Source organism: Heptranchias perlo, chromosome 18 (genome assembly GCF_035084215.1).
Source record: "Heptranchias perlo isolate sHepPer1 chromosome 18, sHepPer1.hap1, whole genome shotgun sequence".
Lineage (NCBI taxonomy): Eukaryota > Metazoa > Chordata > Chondrichthyes > Hexanchiformes > Hexanchidae > Heptranchias > Heptranchias perlo.
The window spans coordinates 17,990,529-18,013,058 of record NC_090342.1 but is presented as its reverse complement, the minus strand read 5'-3'; the positions used below and the strand labels follow the sequence as shown (position 1 = coordinate 18,013,058).

Here is a 22,530-nt window from a genome sequence, read left to right as displayed (position 1 = left end):
TTTAGATAATATTTTTGATCTGAGACTGATAATCTTTGTGATAGTAAATGGATGTCGTTCCAAGTGGGCTTGTAACATCCACATGTTACTTAGAAGGTTAATGGTAGCAATTTGCATCTTCCTCCTAATGGATTTTGACTATTGGTTTGTATTTGATTACCAAGATTAAGAACTTTCTAAAACATTAATTCCAAACATTTTGAAATAGCATTTATCATATAAATTCATCTTCGCCCACCTGAGGGAACAACTAATTTGGTATATCCAGAATTTCCACAGGTTGTATTCCTGACATTTACACTGGAGTATGTGAGGAGTGCAGGAGTGTCAGGGCCTACTCCAGAACAGTGAAGATCAGCCCGAAGTTTCATTAAAAAAAAATGACTCCTTCAATCTTCAGGGGTCCAGGCCATTATACCAGTCTGTAAACCTCAGTTGCATACAGGCCTCCAATCTTTGGCCGAATCCCTGTGAGGCTGAAGATAGAGGACCAGCCTGTGTAGCAAAACTCCACCGTGACCTTGCCCCCTCTGATACAGTCTTCCTACTAAGGGGCAGATGGAGGTATCGCCCCTTACTAGGTCCTGTGGAAACTCGCATTCAAGGTTGGGACCCAGTTCCCACTAGAGTTTGCAGAGGGAAGTCCACTGGAACAGTCGAGTCATTTTTGCCCCTTATATTTTTATGATGTGAGGGACTATATTCTCATTCCCTGAGTGTTACCTTTAAACTGGAGTTGATTTACTTGAATTCTGAATTTAGTGGTCAGCAATGGCTCTTTTATTTCAGCATTTGTAACTAAGGGCAAAAATAAATATTTTATAGCTTATCCCAGTTGTGGCACAGTGACATCATAGAAAAACGAATTCCTTAAGCAAGTTGAAAATGAGTATACAAATTTATAGTTCAAATGAGAATTTTGTAGTGGAATATCAGGAAAAGTATCAAAAAAAATTAGGATGCCACTAATTTTTTTTTTAAAAATGAGATGACTTTCTTTGCTAAGCTTTCTGTAAAGAATTTGTTTTTTTCCCCATATATGTTCCTTCATCATCACGCTCATCGTTAGAGATTCTTCTAAATGGACGTTGTTACTGCAGGACTTTTTTTTTGCGGCGTGGTTGGGGGGGTGGTGTTCAGACAAGAAGAGGGGCTCTAAATGTTGCAAATCACTTTTGAGCACTTATTATCAGTGCAGAATTCATTTTTAAAAATTTGTTCTCAGGATGTGGATGATCATTTCCGCATTTATTGCCCTTTCCTAATTGCCTCAAGAAGGTAGTAATGGGCCGCCTTCTTGAAGTGCTGGTGCATCCATGACGTGTTAGGTGGGGAATTCCAGAATTCTGGAAAGAATGACAGTATATGTCCACATCAGGATAATGTGTGACTTGGAGGGGAAGTTGGAGATGATGTTGTTCTCATAATCTTGCTGCTTTTGTCCTTCTTGGCGGTAGAGGTTGTGAGGCTGAGAGGTGCTGTCAAAATAAGCTTGGCGAGCTGCTGCATTGCATCCTGTAGAATAGTACATACTGCAGCCACAGTGTGCAGGTAGTGGAGGGAATGGCTATTGAGTTCAGTAGCAGGGACACCCATCAAGTGCACTGCTCTGTCCTGGATAGTATTGAGTTTCTTGAGTATTGTTGCAGCAGTCTCCATCCAGATGAGTGGTGAGTATTTCATCATACTCCAGACTTGAGCTTTGTAGCTATTGGAGAGGCTTCGGGGGGGTCAGGAGGTGACCCCCCCCCCCAGGATGTTGGTGGGATACTCAGCGATGGTGATGCTCTTGAAGGTTGAGGAAGGTGGACCACTTCTTGTTGAAGATAGTTGTTGTCTAGCACATATGTGGCTTGAATGTCAGCTACCACTTGTCGGCCCAAGCCTGAAAGACCTTAAAAAAAAAAGGTCCTGCTTTAGGCTAGTGTGGGCTGTTTCATTATTGGAGGAGTTGTGATTGTACAGTGTTCAGTTCCAATCATCAACAAACAGCCTTATGATGGTCCTGCAGTGACATCTTGGCGCTGCAATGACTGGGCCTGTGGCAGGTGGTGAGCGAACCAACACGAGGGAAAAACCTATTTGACCTCATCCTCACCAGTCTACCTGGCACAGATGCATCTGTCCATGACAGTATTGGTAGGAGTGACCACCGACTGTCCTCGTGGAGACGAAGTCCCGTCTTCACACTGAGGGTACCATCCAACGTGTTGTGTGGCACTATCACTGTGCTAAATGGGATAGATTCAGAACAGATCTAACAGCTCAAAACTGGGCATCCATGAGGCGCTGTGGGCCATCAGCAGCAGCAGAATTGTATTCCAGCACAATCTGTAACTTCATGGCCCGGCATATTCCTCACTCTACGATTACCAACAAGCCAGGGGATCAACCCTATTTCAATGAGGAGTGTAAAGAGCATGCCAGGTGCAGCACCAGGCGTACCTAAAAATGAGGTGCCAACCTGGTGAAGCTATAACACAGGACTACATGCATGCTAAACAGCGGAAGCAACATGCTATAGACAGAGCCAAGCGATTCCACAACCAACGGATCAGATCAAAGCTCTGCAGTCCTGCCACATCCAGTCGTGAATGGTGGTGGACAATTAAACAACTAATGGGAGGAGGAGGCTCTGTAAACATCCCCATCCTCAATGACGGCGGAGTCCAGCACGTGAGTGCAAAAGACAAAGCTGAAGCGTTTGCAACCATCTTCAGCCAGAAGTGCCAAGTGGATGATCCATCTCGGCCTCCTCCCGATATCCCCACCATCACAGAAGCCAGTCTTCATCCAATTCGATTCACTCCACGTGATATCAAGAAAGGGCTGAGTGCACTGGATACAGCAAAGGCTATGGGCCCCGACAACATCCCGGCTGTAGTGCTGAAGACTTGTGCTCCAGAACTAGCCGTGCCTCTAGCCAAACTGTTCCAGAACAGCTACAACACTGGCATCTACTCGACAATGTGGATAAAGGCCCAGGTATGTCCTGTCCACAAAAAGCAGGACAAATCCAATCCGGCCAATTACCGCCCCATCAGTCTACTCTCAATCATCAGCAAAGTGATGGAAGGTGTCATTGACAGTGCTATCAAGCGGCACTTACTCACCAATAACCTGCTCACCGATGCTCAGTTTGGGTTCCACCAGGACCACTCGGCTCCAGACCTCATTACAGCCTTGGTCCAAACATGGACAAAAGAGCTGAATTCCAGAGGTGAGGTGAGAGTGACTGCCCTTGACATCAAGGCAGCATTTGACCGAGTGGCACCAAGGAGCCCCAGTAAAATTGAAGCCAATGGGAATCAGGGAAATCTCTCCAGTGGCTGGAGTCATACCTAGCACAAAGGAAGATAGTAGTGGTTGTTGGTGGCCAATCATCTCAGCCCCAGGACATTGGTGCAGGAGTTCCTCAGGACAGTGTCCTAGGCCCAACCATCTTCAGCTGCTTCATCAATGACCTTGCCTCCATCATTAGGTCAAAAATGGGGATGTTCGCTGATGATTGCACAGTGTTCAGTTCCATTCGCAACCCCTCAGATAATGGAGCAGTCCATGCCCGCATGCAGCAAGACCTGGACAACATCCAGGCTTGGGCTCATAAGTGACAAGTAACATTCGTGCCAAACAAGTGCCAGGCAATGACCATCTCCAACAAGAGAGAGTCTAACCACCTCCCCTTGACATTCAACGGCATTACCATCGCCGAATCCCCCACAATCAACATCCTGGTGGTCACCATTGACCAGAAACTTAACTGGACCAGCCACATAAATACTGTGGCTAAAAGAGCAGGTCAGAGGCTGGGCATTCTGCAGCGAGTGACTCACCTCATGACTCCCCAAAGCCTTTCCACCATCTACAAGGCACAAGTCAGGAGTGTGATGGAATACTCTCCACTTGCCTGGATGAGTGCAACTCCAACAACACTCAAGAAGCTCGACACCATCCAGGACAAAGCAGCCTGCTTGATTGGCACCCCATCCACCACCCTAAACATTCACTCTCTTCACCACTGGCGCACCGTGGCTGCAGTGTGTATCATCCATAGGATGCACTGCAGCAACTCACCAAGGCTTCTTCGACAGCACCTCCCAAACCCGCGACCTCTACCACCTAGAAGGACAAGGGCAGCATGCCCATGGGAACAACACCACCTGCACGTTCCCCTCCAGGTCACACACCATCGCGACCTGGAAATATATTGCCATTCCTTCATCGCTGGGTCAAAATCCTGGAACTCCCTTCCTAACAGCACTGTGGGAGAACCTTCACCACACGGACTGCAGCGGTTCAAGAAGGCAGCTCACTACCATCTTGTCAAGGGCAATTAGGGATGGACAATAAATGCTGGCCTTGCCAGCAACGCCCACATCCCATGAACGAATAAAAAAAAAGTGATGGATGCCTGGGATAATTTTCCTGGAACCTGAGAGACCTGAGATCACTTTTGTTTCAGGGTAGCTGTTGTCCGAGGGGGACCAGTTCTGGCAGCCTGGTGTTTGAGTAGCAATGGTTGCTTAACTCATTTCTGAAACACTCTGATGTGTCGGTATTGGAGAGGCCATTAAGAAAGTGTGTTCATTACCACTCTTCAAAGCGACAGCAACATTTGCACCTATTCCTTGGACCCATAGGTGCTAGGCATAGTTTCTGAGGTACTACAGGTCATTGTCATCACAAACTGAATAGTCCCAATCAGGCCTTGGAAGCCCTGTGAAAGTGTCCAGTTCAAAGCATCAATTGCAGCACTATTAGTTGCCACTCTGGAAGCCACCAATATCCGTAGAAGCTCTAACTGGCATCTTGATGCTGCAGCAATCCCCTGCTCACAGTCTTCTGTGTGTTCAGCAGGTCCTGAGAAATTTTTTTGCAGATTTGTGTAGTGGGCTTCTCCCATTTATCCATCATCTCAACCATATGTGTGGAAACCATCTCCACTGCCTACACGTGAGATCTTGAATCATTATTCTTTTGAAGATTGGGCACCTGAAATCTGTGTCCTTAGGCTCCTCAGGTGAGGGTGGTCATTTCTCCTTTCTCTGTGAACAAAAGGCACTCTCCCTCTTTTCGACTCCCGGTTCCTCATTGTCACTAATGCTCAGCGACTCATCCAGTAACAACCCTTCTATCTGTTTAGCTAATTCCTTGTGAGAGGGTGTCTCTTTGCTGGTACTTGTGTAAGTAAGATGCTGGATGGAGTTGTTGACAGCATGGCAGCAGCCGTTGATCTGGAAGTTTCTAGGCAGTCATCGGAACAGCTGGCCTCTTCATCCATGCCACCCTCTATGATGTGAAAAACAGAAGAGCTTGTTTAGCTCTGCACAGTGAAATTTGCTTTTGAAGAAGTACCAGGTGACTATAAGGGCATTGCATTACTTTAATCACTTGAAGTTGAAACTATGTATGATAAGCCTTGCCCAGCCTTTACGAATCTTCTCTTGCCAGCTCGTCTCCAACCTTTCTCTCCGCTACAGGCTTTTCTGTACATCTGCCCATTAAGTTAAATGCTCCCTCTTTCTGCGAACTCGGGGATTTTCAGTGAAGGTAGCCCTCTGCTGATTGTCCTTCTTTCTGTGGGTGCTGTTGGTAAGACATTTTTCCTTTGGAGGGGGAGAACACAATGTTACAAGCCCGTGAGCATCATGGAGAGTTCTTCCCTATAAAGTGATGCATCCATGATGATGAGAGTTGAAGGTGGTTTGTCCCTTTAAATGAAGTGTACTTGAAGAGTAAAAAAGATGCGTGTTTGGAGAGGCCCTTTGTAGAAGTGTATTTCCCTGACATCCTGGTGCTGAGAGATACAAACCTAGATATTGAAACTTTGTAGTTCTTTCAGCTACTGAAAACTAACATAACAGCTTCAACCCCTGTTCACAGAGGAGTTCTTCTCAAACTCCCATTTGGAGAGATGTTCTTCCCCATTTAATTTCATGGAGGCATTGTTCCTTTCTCCTTCCCATTCACAATGGCATCCCCGCCCCCACCCCCAGCTCTCTTAGTTCACAGAAACACTCTGTACTCCCTGATGTGCTTCTCATTGTCATTCCTGCTCTCTCTCCAATCTGACATTGTTGCTTTGTCTCCAGGAGAGCACTCTCTGCTCCAGGCAGAAATTTCTTCATCTGGCAAAGACTACCACAAGATCAGGAATTCCTGTCTGCAGAACAGGGCTGTGAGGCCCCTCCTAAAGCCACGCAACAGCATCAGATAGAACCTGGAGTGCATCAGTGAACGGAGCAGTGGCGACCTCCTGTTAGAGGATTGTACCCGCTTCTGTGGGATCATGAACCATTGATTTAGAACAGATTAGGATTGTATTGACAAAAATATATTCCTGTAGATTTGCTCTGCTTCCTTCTTCTGAGGCAATTGTCTCAATTCATATTATATTTCTAAATCTTTTTTACCCTGACAGCATTACAAATTATGTAAACATAAAACACTTTAATCATGACATTAGTAAAAATATATGTGGCATACTCAGCCAAATAATAAATGCTGATTTTAAGTACAGCAGCCAAAAGCCTTGGGCTGTGATAGCAACTTTCCAATAAACAAAACTAGTCTAGAGATTGGATTCTGCAATGCATCATTTTGTACTGCATTCATGTGACTCATTCTAGTCATCATGACCTTCATCTGAAAAATGTTCTTCAACTTTTTGGTGCTAATGTGAATAATTTTCTGCCCGCTGTTATGATAAAACATTGACCCAGAACTTGGCTTGGTGGTGAGGGAAATTGTGTTTAGAAATTGGTTATCGCTTGGTCAGGACTGACTTTCCCAGCTAAGCAAAATTAACCTTTCGCCTACCAAGAACCTTTCCAGTACTTCATTAAGAGCAGTTATTAAAAAGAAATAAGATGCATGGTATAGATGGATAGTTGTGGAAGTTGGAGGGAACAACTGCAAGTGACAAAGGATCAAAAACAGCATGAAAATTGATAAGAATGCAGCAATGAAAGATCAGAGACCAAGAAACAACATATGGGGGGTAATTAAAAGTTGGTAAGTTGCTTTCTGCTTGCCAAAGCTAAAAAAGTAACTTGACCCAAGCTAGTAGTGGAATTTTCTGGCCTAATATTTATAACCTAGTCAGAAGTTCTGACAGAAAAAATCCTTTTGTATGTGGGGACAGACTATTCTATCATGACACTAGTAAGAACTTTGAAATGCATTTAAACTGTTCACTCTGGTGCCCTTCAGACTTTAAAAATATATGTTGCACCAACAGTATTGAATTTTTTTAACCTCGAGTGCAAACTGCTGGCTCAATTGGTTGCCGAGGATACTTTTATGCACATTAACATTTATGTATATATTCTTCATTATCATATTTTTGTCATTTTAAGATTGTCCAATATAAAAACACAGGAATTATTCTCCTGTATATACGATGATGATGATTCCTTACACAACCTCACAGCATCATAGCAATTTCTACATACTTATTTATAAATAGTGGTTACATTGACTTATCTTTTCCACTAATGGAAATATTTCATGCCTACTTTATCTGTTAGGATACTACTGCATCTAGTCAATTGGGAGCAAATATTTAACAAAATATTTGTTGTATCTGTGAATATTAGTTCAATTTTAATAAGTGCCTGAGTACAATTCTGGATAGTCCACTTCCGTTGCAGGTACATCATTTTCATTTTGCAGTTAATATGTAGTGATATTAATTGACTACAAAGAATGTTAATGGTAATTTTTAGGGGCCCATGACAAAATCCCACCCCAGGAAATGTTTAATGTGCAAGTGTGGAAATAAACTGTCAAAGAACAGTTAAACAGTGTAGTGGGTAATAAGATGAGGATTATGTGCAAGGCTGTGAAAAAAATGAATTTCTTTTAGAGATATTAAACAAAATTGAAATGTAGCCTGGTCCTAAATAAATGGAGGTTCAGTACATAGTGCAGAATAATACTGGCAGACAGAAAATAAATTATGTACCAAAAGGAATGGAATTCAAACCACATTCTAATCTTTACAACCCTACTAGCTGGCTTTGCAACAGAAAACAGGTTTGTGTCACACCCAGGAATATTGTATTCCTTTTAAAAGTTGCAATTATTTTAGGGTGCATTTCTAGTTTTAACATTTTCCTGGGTTTTTTTGTTGTTATTTAAAAATTCATGATCTGTCTTTATATTTTGGGGCTTTTAGGTGTGGTCACAGGTGTTCAATGTCATTCTTCTTTCATCAGTTATAGTACATTGTACATCAAATTAGTTTCCTTCCCCCCAGACCATGTAGAGCTTGATAATTTTATAAAGCTTTCCACTCTTAAGTATGGTCAATGAAAAGAAAGTGAGAACCATGTTTTAACTATAAGGTATAAAAACATGTATTTTCACAAATTAAAAAAGAACTACATGTGCACAAATGTGCCATTTTTGGGAGGAAAGACTTTTTGATGGGTTTAAAAACATTTTTCAATATAGATTTCAAGAATTTCATAAACATTTAGGGCATGACTTTAACATTGAAAAACGGGTGGCTTAGGGGCGGGAGGGCATTCAAAATCGCAACCGTTTCAGACCCGCCTCCAACCTGCCCATTTCTGGTTTTCATGGGTCAGAACAAGGGGCGGGCGACCAACCCGCTCCCAGGAGGCGAGTTGGTGACTAAAATCTTTCAAGGAGGCTGCGGGTCTCCATTTTTGCAGATTTTGCAATTTCAATCGCTGTGTGCCGGAATTCCCGGGTCTCCTCCTTCACACCACGTGAAAGGAGGTGAGAAGGCCCGAAACTGCAGGTAAGCGCCTTTGTGGCACAGCTTGTCGTCATGGAGGAGCAGGAGTGCGTCCCCCAGGCCCAACAAGCCTACCTGTAGTGACCCCCCCCCCATACAACGATCATGGATCCCGCAATGATCCCCGACCCCCGCCCCCAGGATCGCAGACCCACACCATAACCTACGATCCCAACGCCACCACCTGTGACTGATTCCCGATCCCTCCCCACATGAAAACCTCCCCATGACCCCCATGTTTATTAGCGCCCCATGCCCCTTGATTCCAGCCATGCCTCCCCCACCCGCCATCCATACAATCAAAGACTTAACTGCAGACTTACCTGAACACGTCCTCTCCCTGGCTGCTCTCCTGTCCAACTGAGGCCAGCCTGTCAATCAGGCCGGCCAGTTGGACGGTAAACAAACAAAAAAAAATAAAAGATGTCCTTACGTCAAAATCGTAAGGATGTCCGGGAAACCCGTTTTACAAGGCTTCCCGTCTGCAATTTGACCTCCCCGCCCCCTTCCCGGCTCAGGGTCAAAATCATGCCCTTAGTGTCTACGGCATTTGAATCAGAATCCTGGTGGAAGGGAAAGCATAAGAAAAATGAAATACTCTCAATATATCCATGTAGCAATGATTGAGTTTTTTCCTTGTTTATAGTTTAATTATGACTGTTACAGTATTTATCGTTAAAAAATATTAGTGGAAACTATACAGTGAGGTTCTCATCATTATATTTGTGTTTCATCAAATTATTGTAATGGGTAAAATTTCTGCAGCAATTAGGTCAACTACAAATAGTATGTACTTTACTATGAAAATTAAATTTTACAGCAGCATGTAAACATAAAGGGGATAATTTTAACTTTTGCCAATAGTATAAACGGTGCAATATCGTATCAGCCGCTTGTTATACACCTTTCCCGATTTTTGTTTCAATCCCCAAAATCTTTTCTGATGCAATGAAAAGCATGCTTCGATATTCTTTGAATATATTTTGTGTGTATGTGCATGTATAAAGTGGAAGGGGGAAGAAGAGAGCTTTCTATTATATCCCCAACATAGAGATGACATTTGATTTTGCTGAATATATGGGACAGGTTTCTCCAATGTTTATCTGAGCTGGTAGATGGACAACTTTGCAGCAATAAAACTATGATCTTAATGTAAGCATCGTGGACTAGAAATTCATCCGTGTAATGCCCGTTGTATAGGCGCTACGCGGCCTCCAGAAGTTCCAAAATGGCGTCCAGAATGCGCGCGCACGCTTCTAGTGTGGCGGCGCCGGACCCCACCTTGGTAAAGGGGGTCGTGCAGGCGCAGATAATGAACGCCGGCTGCATGTAAAGTAAGGAGAATATGCGTTAGATCAGCGTGCAGTGCTGATTTAAAGGGATAGCTACCATTTTGGCACTTAACGCTGCAGCCAACGCACTGTCTTAATCACGAGCATCTGAACATGTCTTAGTAGGCCTGGAGGACCCCCCACCTGCGTTAATTAAAGGGACCATGCAAGATTTACAGGTTAGTTGCTGGATTATTGCTTCTGGCTACTGATGTATTTGTATCTGTTTTTATACTTGGAATACTAGGACTAGGGAACATGAACTAACATTTAGAGCCAGGACTTGCAGGAGTGAAGTTAGGAAATGCTTCTACACGCAAAGGGTGGGAGAAGTATGGAACGTTCTTCTGCAGATGGTAGTTGGGGCTAGCTCAATTGTTAATTTTAAGTCTGAGATTGATAGATTTTTGTTAACCAAGGGTATTAAGAGATGTGGGGCTATGGCGGGTATATGGGTTAGTGTGTCGATGAGTGTCCTGCGGGATATTTGGGTGATGTGCCTATCATGGTTGAATAGCTGCCTGTGTGTGTGACCTATGAGTTGTGGATGTGTGGCTTGAAACAGTGGTAATGTGTGAGGGTGAGAGGATGCATCTGATTGGAAGAGTTTGTTGGTAGGTGGGTGATGGGGGTGGTGTAGTGCGTGAAACAGTGGATGCGGCCAGTGGTGCAGTTGGGAGGAGATGCCACCTGACAGTTGACCTCACTCACCTTGACCACTCGTGTCAAAGCATTGAACTTCTTCCTGCACTGCATCCATGTTCGTGGTGCTATGCGCCTGACATTGACTTTGTCTCCTACTGCCTCCCACTGACCTTTGAGCATATGTCTGGAGGATCCTCTTGCTCCCCTGTGGATAAAGGATGCCCCTCTTTCTGTCCACTTCTTGCACCAAGGTCTCCATTACATCAGCAGAGAGCCTCGATGCACACTCTCTCACAGACCTGGTACAAACTCAGATTGGCAGATTGGTGAGGTCTGGCGTGCAGATTGGAGGATGTGGGATTTAATAGTGTGCAATCTTTATTCAATGTTTTAACATAACTCATCAGTTTGTAAACATAGGGACAGGTCCTGCATCTGTGTTTTACATGTGCGATGTCTGATCTCCGTTCAGACTCCGTGCAGACCCATATCTTATATTTTGCATACATATGTATATAATGGTGCAGGCTGCCTTTAAGAGGTGCAAGCAACTCACACAAGATCTGCCCTCCCCCTGCCCCCCCTCCCCCCCCCGCCTTGCTGGTGAGAAGTGCTGATGCTGGAGACAGCGTTGCAGCTAGGCCTCCATGCTGCACCATTATCAGGTAAATGAGGAGGCAGCACGAATCTAACATCTGCGTCGGAACCACCGGGCGCAGGCTAATTGCACACTGCAATGCCCACGCCCGGATTTAGGCCTTATCCAATTTAACCCCTCATGTCTCTTGTGTTGAACCTGAGTCTTGCCCTTCTCTGGGGAATTGTGAAAGCATATTAACATTGGTGCACTATCTGCTCCTGTGGTAGAATAGCTGTACTGGAAATAATTCAGCGAGACCCGTGCTATTTTTCTTATTATTTTTTGTCCTAATTGTATAATTTAGATTTAAAAATATCTGATTTCTTTTAGTGTAATTACTTTGTGTGCAAAGTATATAAACAAACTGTATTCTAAACTTTTTGTGTTTAAGAGAAAAATTATATATATTTTTAAAAATCACTATTCGGTTAATGTATAAAATGTAAGGGAACAAGTCCTTTTGAGAAAAAGTACAATTCAACCAGTAGAGGGCATTATAAAACATTCCATACTGCTTTTGAATGACAAAATAAAATACTGGAGTTCTATCCAAATATGTTTTCAATGAAGCTATGAATCAGCATTGTATTGATATGTGGCTTTTTGCATTTCATTGTTCTAAGGCAATATAAATTGCAGTGGGAACAGGGGTAATAGTCAATTCAGATTGTTGTGTTTGGTATTGCAAAAAAGTTGTTTCCATCCATAATTGTAGTGGAGAATTATTACCTTTATAGTTTGCTTTTTGGATAGAAGTATGTTAACTGTGTCTTGATGAAATAGTAAAGAACCTGATATAGTTGCTAAAATTTTAAATGTGCCAGCTTTACATTTTTGCATCCTAGAATACTTTATTGTCCCTTGTATATATTTTCTAGATTCTTCCATATCTTCTGGATTATGGTTAATTTTATATCATGTGGTGCAGATTGCTGTGAAGAACATTCATAATAAGTGTTTGGACTAATAAAGATGCAATTTCATGGAAGTTAATTCCTAAAAATGGGCAGCATCTAACACGAGTGTCAAAAAGTCATTGTTAACATTGTTAAAGTGCCAATTATACAGAATTACCTTCTGATGTTAATATCCCTACCAGGTGTAGCTTCACATTTGAGTGATATTTCCTGGGAAATGCCTTGGAGCTGCTTCCACTCCACGACCATAATTTTACTGGAATGGTGGCAGAAATCCCCATTTACATGTGTAAACTGAGTTTCCACCTGTCGAAAACTTAAACTTAATATTACTTATTCTATACAAAGCATTAACACCCAAACAAAAGTAAGACAAGCGAGAATTTATTAAGAAACTTGTACAAGTGGAAGAGCACCTCAAAACAATGGTTGAGGATACATCTTCGCTGAGTTAAAGAAACAGCTCACGTTTATACAGTTCAGTAACAACGCCCACCTGTCACAGAATATGGGCGTACACGTACATTCTTTATTGGCTCAGGTAGTTAGTCAATCAAAATAGGGAACCCACCCTCTAGTTCCCATGGCCGTCTCGATATTTTGGACGCAGGCCTGGGAAAGTGCTTTTTCCCTAAGAAACTGTCTTTATTATCAGTAAGTCTGTAGCTCGTCTCAAGGCTATATGGTCATCCATTCTTGTTAGTCAGACAGCTATCAACATGAGAAAGCGCAAAGTAATTACACAATTGTGCCTCTATGTGTTTTCGTGAGAAACTATTATGTGAGTTTTAAAGTGAATTAGCTGGTCAGTTAATATGGTCAAATATCCCTTCATGCATTTCGTGAGTTAGGTGTATTAGAGAGAGTTAATATGGTCAGGTATCTCTTTATGCATTTCCACACACCGCACTTTCAGTGAAGTTACGGCAGCGGAACGGTTGCAGCTCTGAGGAATTTTCCAACCCTCTGCCATAGCACCTCAGTCAGAGCTCTTGCCTCTTTCTCTTCCATTATTATGCAACTTTAATCCATATCAAACTTTCAAAATCTCAGTTATGCCAATATCAGGTGGCTTTGGGCTGTTCTGCTCCTGTATCTTTGGGCGTAAATCTATGCCAGCGAACTATTCACATAAATCCATGAACCTTCTGTGAACTGGTGTTTGCATGGGAAACGATGCAAATGAGCAGTGCAGGGTTTCACCGGACGTATCCTGGAAGCGGCGCAAATGATTGAGGAAATCCATGCATAACGCTGTTTCAGAGTAAAACCAGCTTAAATCAGTTACGTGCAAATTTCCTCAGAAAAAACACCGCATTGCTAATCTTGCGTCATAGTTACACCGAAAATTTCCAGGAAATTGCAGGCCATTATGTCTTGAGTGCATTTTAATCATCGTTTGTTTGTAGAAGCTCCAGTTATCTCTGTAGTTGCATAAAAAAGGTGCTCGTGGTTCTGTATTGTTTCTTACTTACAACAGTAATGCACTGTAGCATCAGATAGGCCTGTTAATCCTCATTTTTCATAGAATTACATAGAATTTACAGCACACAAACAGGCCATTCGGCCTAGCTGGTTTATGCTCCACATGAGCCTCCTCCAACTCTACTTCATTTTTACCTCAATTAAATGTCCATTATGGTGAGCCTTCAGTACATCAGCCTCCAGTGAGATCTCTGCAATTTGGTGGTTTGGACTCTAAATTGGCATGTGTATATATAACTCAAAAAAGATGCTCACCATGATAAACTGTTCTTGCATGTCCTGCTCACTTCATCGAGTTGATTGTTTTATGGGCACTGGCCTTGCCAGGTGCTCAAGTATGCCAAGTAAGGTGCCTGGAGTCATTACAGATTTGAAACTTTTTGGCAGACACACCTTGTCAATATCTCTAGTGGAGCAGCCAATGATTTGGAACTGGCTTGCAATGCTAATTTTGCATCCAACAACTCATAAGATTGCATCAACAGAACCCTAGACTTTTACAGAGCCACTCTGAATATTGGTGCTATACTTTTTTCAATCTCCTTACAAATTCACTGAAAACTTCTACATCAAATTTAGCAGAAAGACTCCTTGGTGTTTACCAAATGTCATGGAATGTCTGACCACATCATTGTATATTGGTTACTAACCTATCTGCTTTCTGTAAATATCTCAACATCCACACAGCCTTGCCGAGCCACTCTGTTTTGTCATGAAAATCATTGAACACAATGAGGACGATATGTTCTGTGCATTGGGTGTAGCTAAATCATCAACACTTTATGAATGTGTTTTAGATTTTGCTACACCTAGCAACAGAGGAAATCCTCGCCCTATTAGTCCAAGCGTTTGCTCATAATCTTATAGCCAAGCATTGCCAAATTAGTAAACATTAGTATTCTATACCTGCAATTGCAGACCTGAGGAAATCACTACCAAAGTCTTTACTTTTTCAAATACTTCTAAATTAAATGCCCTCTACCTTTTTTTTTGTCCAGACAGTTTCTGTTTCTTAAGATGAGATGATTTCTTGGCAGTGTATCATTAAAAAAGGCAAGGACATTGTGGGTTTTTGTTTTTGTTAAATTGACTTTGACTTTTGGAAGCATTATCACAAAATAAACTGTACAGTTGTATTGTAGGCAGATGCATGGTATGCTAAACATTTGTCCTTTATCTATTTGCTGCAGTAGTCAGGTACATGTACATATGGTTAAAAATGAGAAAGCTGCCTTGCAGAAATTTCAATAAATTTAGTACAGTTCATTATCATGAATGGAAGTGTCTTAGAATCGTTTATTTATAATCATTAATAAGTGACTGACCTCATTTTGTGCGTAGAAAATAATGAACCTGTACCGCTTTACTTTTTAGTCTGACACACCTTACCACCATGTCTGATCTTCTGCTATTGGAGAGACTTAATGTTAGCAATAATCGCTTATCAGGTGAGTCTTGCTTTTTTCTATTTTATTTTTCTTTTCACCAATTTTACCTCATTATTTCCCTGCTTGAAAGGTTTTCTGTTAGAGCGCTCATCTCCTTTGGTCAGGAGGACAGGATTCTCTGTAGCTGCCGTCGAACATCACTCCATATTAAGTCAATGTGGAACACTACCATTGTAAAGTGCTCCATTTACTGCCCTGACCAAGAACAAGCATAACTCATCCATTTAGAGTAGTCAAGCTCAAAAGTCAGATGGGCTGGGTATCCCTTTTAAATGAGAAATCAACATTCTACCAATAAGCAACTAAGAATATTTTTGGATGTTTGTGTTTCATTTTAACTAAAAACCCTTATTCATAAGCTGGTGCTCAACGCAAACAGGTTTCTGTATTGCATGATTTGAGAGTTTCATATCTGTTTATTTTGTAGCCTTTGCTAAGAGGCATTTTTTTTTACTACAATGAAAATTAGCTCTTTTGGCAGTCTTGGAGCAGAGCAGTTTTTGAATACAGCAGAGTCGTCAATGGGGGTTATATTGGATAACCCCCGAAAACGGGCACTGGGATCGCATTGCGCGTTTAACCTGCACGTAATACTCGTGCTGTCTGATGATTTCTATGATTGCTGTGTGCTGCCAGTGCTACCTGCACTGTTGAGTGGCTGCACGCACCAGCAGGGGACCCCGATATCGGGAGTGGCCAGCACCACTTAAAGGAGAGGTGCACTGTAGATGCAGGAAGTGCTTTAAGTTCATTGGGAAGTAAATTTATGCTGGACTATAGTGAAGAATAATGATGGGAACTCTGGCATTTTTAATGAGCATAAACTTGGCTGTCAAAGTTTGCTGGACTCTTTTATTTTTAAAATATAAGATACAGGTCTGAACAGAGATCAGAAACTGCTCACATTAAACACTGATGCAGATCTCGTCCTTACGTTTAAAAACTGTTATTTTATTTTAAAATACTGAATAAAGGTTTCACAAAACTAGATCTCACATCCTCCAATCTGCATGCCAGACCTCATCAATCTGCCGACCTGAGTTTGTACCGGGCCTGCGAGAGTGCATGCACCTAGGATCTCGGATGATGCAGTTGAGGCCTTGGTGCAAGAGGTGGACAGAAGGAGGGGCACCCTGTACCGCAGGGGGGCAAGAGGCCCTCCAGACATATGCCGCAGGGGGGCAAGAGGCCCTCCAGACATATGCTCCCAGTAGCGGACAAGGTCGGTGCCAGGAGCATAGCACCACGAACACGGATGCAGTGCAGGAAGAAGTTCAGTGATTTAACACGAGTTGTCAAGGTGTGTGAGTTCAAGTTTCAAGTGGCATATCCTACCAACTGCACCACTAGCTGCATCCACTGCTCCACACACTACATCCCCCATCACCCACCTACCAACAAACTCTTTCAATCAGTACTCAACTCTTCCAATCAGATTCTTCATCTCGTCCTCACATATTAGCACTGTTGCAAGCTGCACACCCACATCTCACAGGTCACACACATTGGCAGCTATTCAACCACGACAACCACATCACCCAAACATCTTGCAGGAAACTCACCGACACACTTCCTGTTTTCTTGCAGGAGAAGGTGGTGCATAACAGGAGGCAGCAAGTGGCAGTGGCTCCATGGAACATGAACCTGCTGTCCTCTCTCAGGGTGACAGCATTCCTGTCCCAACCCTGCCACTCTGCCAGCACCCTTGCTGTTGCCTGTCAGCCAGCCAGCTCATTCCATGTAGAGCATTGTAACAGGAGTAGGCCATTTAGCTCCTCTAGCCTGTTCCACCATTCAATGAGATCATGGCTGGTCTTTGACCTAACTGCATATACCTGCCATAGCCCCATATCCCTTAATACCTTTGGTTAACGAAAATCTATCAATCTCAGATTTAAAATTAACAACTGAGCTAGCATCAACTGCCAATTGCGGAAAAGAGTTCCAAACTTATACCACCCTTTGCATGTAGAAGTGTTTCCTAACTTCACTCCTGAAAGACCTGGCTCTAATTTTTAGGCTATGTCCCCTAATCCTCGTATTCAAGCATAGGAGAACTCCAAAAACAGGTACAAATGCATCAGCAGCCAGAAGCAATAATCCAGCAACTAACCTGTAACTCCTGCATGATCCCTTGAAATAGTGCTGGGGGGTCCTCCATGCCGTTTAAGACCTGTTCAGCTGTGCGAGATTAGGACAATGCGTTGGCTGGAGCATGAAGTTCCAAAATAGGAGAGGTCCCTTTAAATCAGCATTGCACAATGATTTACGATATAATCTCCCTACTCTACATACTGCTGGCATTTGTTATCTGCATGTGTGCACCACCTTTACAAGACGACTTCCTGCGCACGTCACGTCAGAATTGTGTGTGTGCATCTCAGTCACAGTTTTCGGGGCTTAGGTGGCCGCGTAGTACCTACAGAACAGGTACTACGCAGCCCAATTTAGCCCCCAATATGCTTACATTTCCCGCGCTGTTAATTTGACAATTTACAATGGGTTCAATTGGCCATTGCAGTGATTCAAACAATAAAAATAATGTTACAGAAATTAGAGAATTTGTTAAAAATAGAAGAAAGGTTGCATTGCTGAATACATTCATCTGTAGGATCAACCTAACATCTCTTTTAGAGGAACACAGTGAAATTCTTCATGTGAATCATGATCAAAATGGTTTAACCCTGTCAGCTTCAGGCAACAGTAGGTACCTTTTATATTGCAGTACTGTTTTTTTTAATTGTAAACAATTTTACAACACCAAGTTATAGTCCAGCAATTTTATTTTTGCTGGACTATAACTTGGTGTTGTAAAATTGTTTACAATTGTCAACCCCAGTCCATCACCGGCATCTCCACATCATGTTTTTTTTAAATCAGTGTTTTGAGCTGTGCAGAACTTAACACAGTTTCTCAGGTCATGGTACAATATAGTCATGGTTTGTTCCAGATTGCATGGTGCTTCCAGATATATGTATTGAAGGCACAATTCAGCATATATTCAGGTGGTATTACTCACTAACAGAACTGGGACCATCTTTTACAATTTTCCAACCTTCATACTCTAGATTATTTCAACTCTAGTATTGTAGATCACTCTTTCCCTATACATTTGAAACTGTCCATACTTGCCTTGCGATCTAAATAAGCTCTCGATAATTTGTCAGGAAATAGGAACATAAGAACATGAGTAGGCCATTCAGCCCCTCGAGCCTGTTCTGCCATTCGATCATATCGTGGCTGATCTGTATCACAACTCTATTTACTCACCTTTGCTCCATATGTGTTGATATCCGTACCTAACCAAAATCTATCAATCTCAGTCTTGAAAATTGCAATTGACCCAGCAACCACAATCTTTTGTGGGAGAGAGTTCCAGATGTCCACTTCCCTTTTTGTGGAAAAAATGCTTCCTGATTTCACTCCTAAACGGCCTTGCTATAATTTTAAGCTTGTGCCCCCTTGCTCTGGATTCTCACTAGAGGCAATAGTTTCTCTACATCTACCCTATCAAATCCCTTTATCATTTTGAACACCTCAATTAGATCAACCCTCATTTTCAAGGAAATACAAGTTAAGTTTATGCAACCTGTCCTCATAATTCAACCCTTTATGCCCCGGTATCATTCTGATGAATTTGCACTGTATACCTTCCAAGACTAATAAATCCTCCCTGAGATGTTGTGGCCAAAACTGAATGCAGTACTCCAGATGGGATCTGACCACGGCTCTGTAAAACTGAAGCATAACTTCCTGCCCTTTGTATTCCATCCTCCTTGAGATAAAGGCCAACATTCCATTAGCCCTTTTGATTACTTTTCACACCTGTGCACTAGCTTTAAGTGATTTGTGTATATGGACACCCTTTGCTCTACCACAGCTTTTAGTCTCTCACTATTAAGAAAATATTCTGATTTATCTGTATTGGATCCAAAGTGGATGACCTTGCATTTCCCCACATTGAACTCCATTAGATATTGGTCTTATCCTATGCCTCCATAAGATCTCACTACCACCTTTTGAAAGCAATGCAGCATCACATCAGATCTCATTTTAAGTTTAAAATATCAGGCAAATTTATTTTACAAAAGATGAACAACCACATTAACTGTCACCTAATATGATTGTGTATTTACAGTAGATTTCCTAATTTGGTTATGTAATCACAGTAGATTTCCTTCCTAACTCCTCTAGTGAACAAAATAATGAAAGTATTGTAACTCCAAGAACAAAGAATCTTCTGTAAATAACTTTCAAATAAGTGTTTTTTTCCCTAGAGTTTCTTACCACTATAGGAGTTTAATCAATCTAAATAGTTTCTTGGAAATTTAAATTGTTTTTTTTTCTCTTTCAAAAGTTTCAATTTAATTGTTTTTTCCTCTGAGATTTTTAATCAGACTATTGGAATTAAATAGACCAGCCTTTTTTATATTCAAGTTAGCAGGACTTCCTGGATTTGAATATCTGACCACTCAAATCTAGAAAGCAACCGTCCGTCATATTCAAACTGAACCAATCACTCAGCATTGTTTAGGTTTTAATTATTTCTCTTTCCAGCCTGTAACTGATGAAACGTGGAGCATTGTATTGAGATAGGGTTGATATAGAAATCTGAACCGTAGGTGTTTTTTAGTACAGTGGTTGGATTGAAAGAAACAACCACAAGCCAAAGGTAGTCAAAAATACTTGATTTTTGTCATATCGTCATTTTCCGAAACGGCCCAGGAAACCCTACCACTCTGTAAAGGATTATGTTGACAAATAGTGTACACTTTTTATTTATCCCTTATTTTATTACTTTGCCATCATACAAATTCATTTGTACCATTAGGTAAATTGTCATGTTTACCACTGTTGATACGGAGCTTTGCGTGCTGGGAGCGCATAGTGGAAATTCGGTGTACAGCCCCACAATATTTCATCCATTAAAATTGTTGGGGGCAGATGCCCAGATTCCTTGTATGCACTTCCTGCTCACAAAGTGTATGCTGAGAGCATCGAAGACGAAAATTGATCCCTACATACCTTAGAAGAGTAGTTTATTGTTTACTCCATGGGTTAAGATGATTGTGCCATCCTAACAATGAAGTAATGTAAGATCACATTGAGACCGATAGGGTTGTCAGTGATGGTACCTGTGGGATATCTCGTAGCCAAGCAAAGAGTTAAACAATTTAATCCCATTTACTAGATTTGAAAAGAAAACAAGTGCGAATACTGGAAATCAGAAATACAAATAGTAAATTCTGGAGATATACAACTAGTGTGTCAGTGTCTATGAAATTTGTACAATTGCAGTTCTGAGAAAGGGTTCACACCTGAAATATTAATCTATCTTTTGTCTTTACAAACATTGACAGACCTGCCATTTACTAGATTGTTTGCTACTAACACAACTCCAATTGCTATTTCAGTGCAGCATCATTGGATTTACAAGTATAAATGTAGCTTTAAATCTTTGTTCCCATAAAATCTGGTGTATAAGTCAGACCTTCAGGTTTTTATGACTCTGAATGTGGGGGTGAAATTTCTACTTTTTGTTTTCCACTTGGTTGCGCAAAGGGAAAAAAAACACTCCAATGTAATCTATATGTTATTTTACAGTATTGAAAACTGACAAAGTCTTTAACATTGTGAAATATAGAACATTGATGCACTTCTCTTTATAAAAGATATGCCCTTCAAATAGTTTTTCCAACATTCTTGAATTTTTTTTCAGAACATCTATATTACCCAGGTTATTTATTTCATCTGCTTTAATCAGTTTTGAATACGCTTCCTTTATCATAGATCTCAAGAGCTTCCTTTTATGTCTTAATGGATGTCACGGTCTGCTGGAGTTGTTACTAGATGGGAATCCATTTCAGCAAGAGTCAGGCTGGAGGTGAGCCAAACCCATTTCTCAAGCATTGCTATCTGATAGGCAGGATAGTATATTACTGAATTGAATGCAATACTTAAGGATGACTCTAAAAATATAAATTACAGTATATGACATGTAGAACCTATATTAATTGCATTGTCTAATATTACATTGTTCATTGTGAAAAAATGATAGCAATTCATGGGTTAATTTCTTTCATCTTTTGAATTAATCGTATAATCATATTTTCCCGATGAAAAATAATGTATTATTCTTGTTATTTTTGTATTACTATTTATGTGAATTTATGAACATTCAGTCAGTAGCTTGCAGATAAATAGTAGCCCTAAAAAGTTTCGCCATTGTAGTGGATTTCTCTTGTTTTTAGTTTGCAGGTCAAAAGAGTGAAACCAGCCATGATGTGACCAGTTCTTACTCTTATATTGTACATAAATCGCACTTTCATATGTGTTGTTAGACCACAAGAAGTCGCCTATAACGTGAGGATAGGTTACTTAAGCTTCTCTATTTATGGTACAGCATATTTCAGGAATGTACAATAAATATAAATAGAAATAATTAATGTGTTTAATAAAGTAGATCTAGAAAATAGGAGACGTGAAGCTCAAGATTCTTGGGAATGGGGATGGGTGGGATGGTGGGTGGATGTACGCGCAACAACAGTACAATCGGAATTGGGTCAGAATTTGGGCCCAGGAGCTGGTTCTGCCATTCTGTCAGGTTCCTGCTTCTTTTTCTGCAAGTTTCCAAATCTGTTGGAGATAGGGGCAGGGATTTCTTGGACTGATGAGATGAAGGTCTCTTCTGTCACTCAGCTTCAAGAATTTTAAGTCTCAAGCTGCAGGAATTCGATTTCCCAGTCTCATCAAGTTGAAGATATCCGACCAAAGAATGGAGTATTTGTCCTCTCTGAGGGATAGTGTTTGTTTGGTGTCAAAGTTGTGATTTTCAAATAAAACTGTTGGACTATAACCTGGTGTTGTAAGATTCCTTAAAGTTTTGGTAGTTTAGCACTAATGTACTTTATTATTTGCACATCTTGTGCACCCAGAGCTGGGCTAACTTCCGAGGCTCATTTCATTTTTTTTAAATGATACCTGATGTTACAACAGAGTGCAGCAGAAATGTCTCTCAAATTTGATTGATACTTGGGAGCATGGAAATTCTTGGCGAAGTTGAGGTGGGAATGAGGAGGAGAATGAGTTTTAGGCACGTGGATTTAGCAGGAGGTGGCAATACATGCATAGGGCAAAATTGTGGGGAAAATTAGGATTCATTTTCATACTTCATATATACCAAATAAAATGTTACCCCTTGACTCGTGCGTAGCATGTGCACATGAGTGATTGTTGACACATGTTAGAGTAGGGATGCAGAAGAAGATTATTAAACTCTGGGCTGAAAAGGTTTAGC

General features: G+C 41.4%; 1 protein-coding gene across 3 annotated transcripts in view; it reads left to right on the top strand.

Annotated features, from left to right (window-relative positions):
• Window positions 1–22,530, top strand: part of lrriq1 (leucine-rich repeats and IQ motif containing 1) — a 175,983-nt gene that overhangs the window by 59,143 nt on the left and 94,310 nt on the right. For all 3 annotated transcript variants that reach the window (XM_067999455.1, XM_067999454.1, XM_067999456.1), the window contains 2 exons: window positions 15,160–15,233; window positions 21,024–21,117. In XM_067999455.1, coding sequence (XP_067855556.1) covers window positions 15,160–15,233; window positions 21,024–21,117 — 168 coding nt within the window. The remainder of the gene's footprint in view (window positions 1–15,159; window positions 15,234–21,023; window positions 21,118–22,530) is intronic.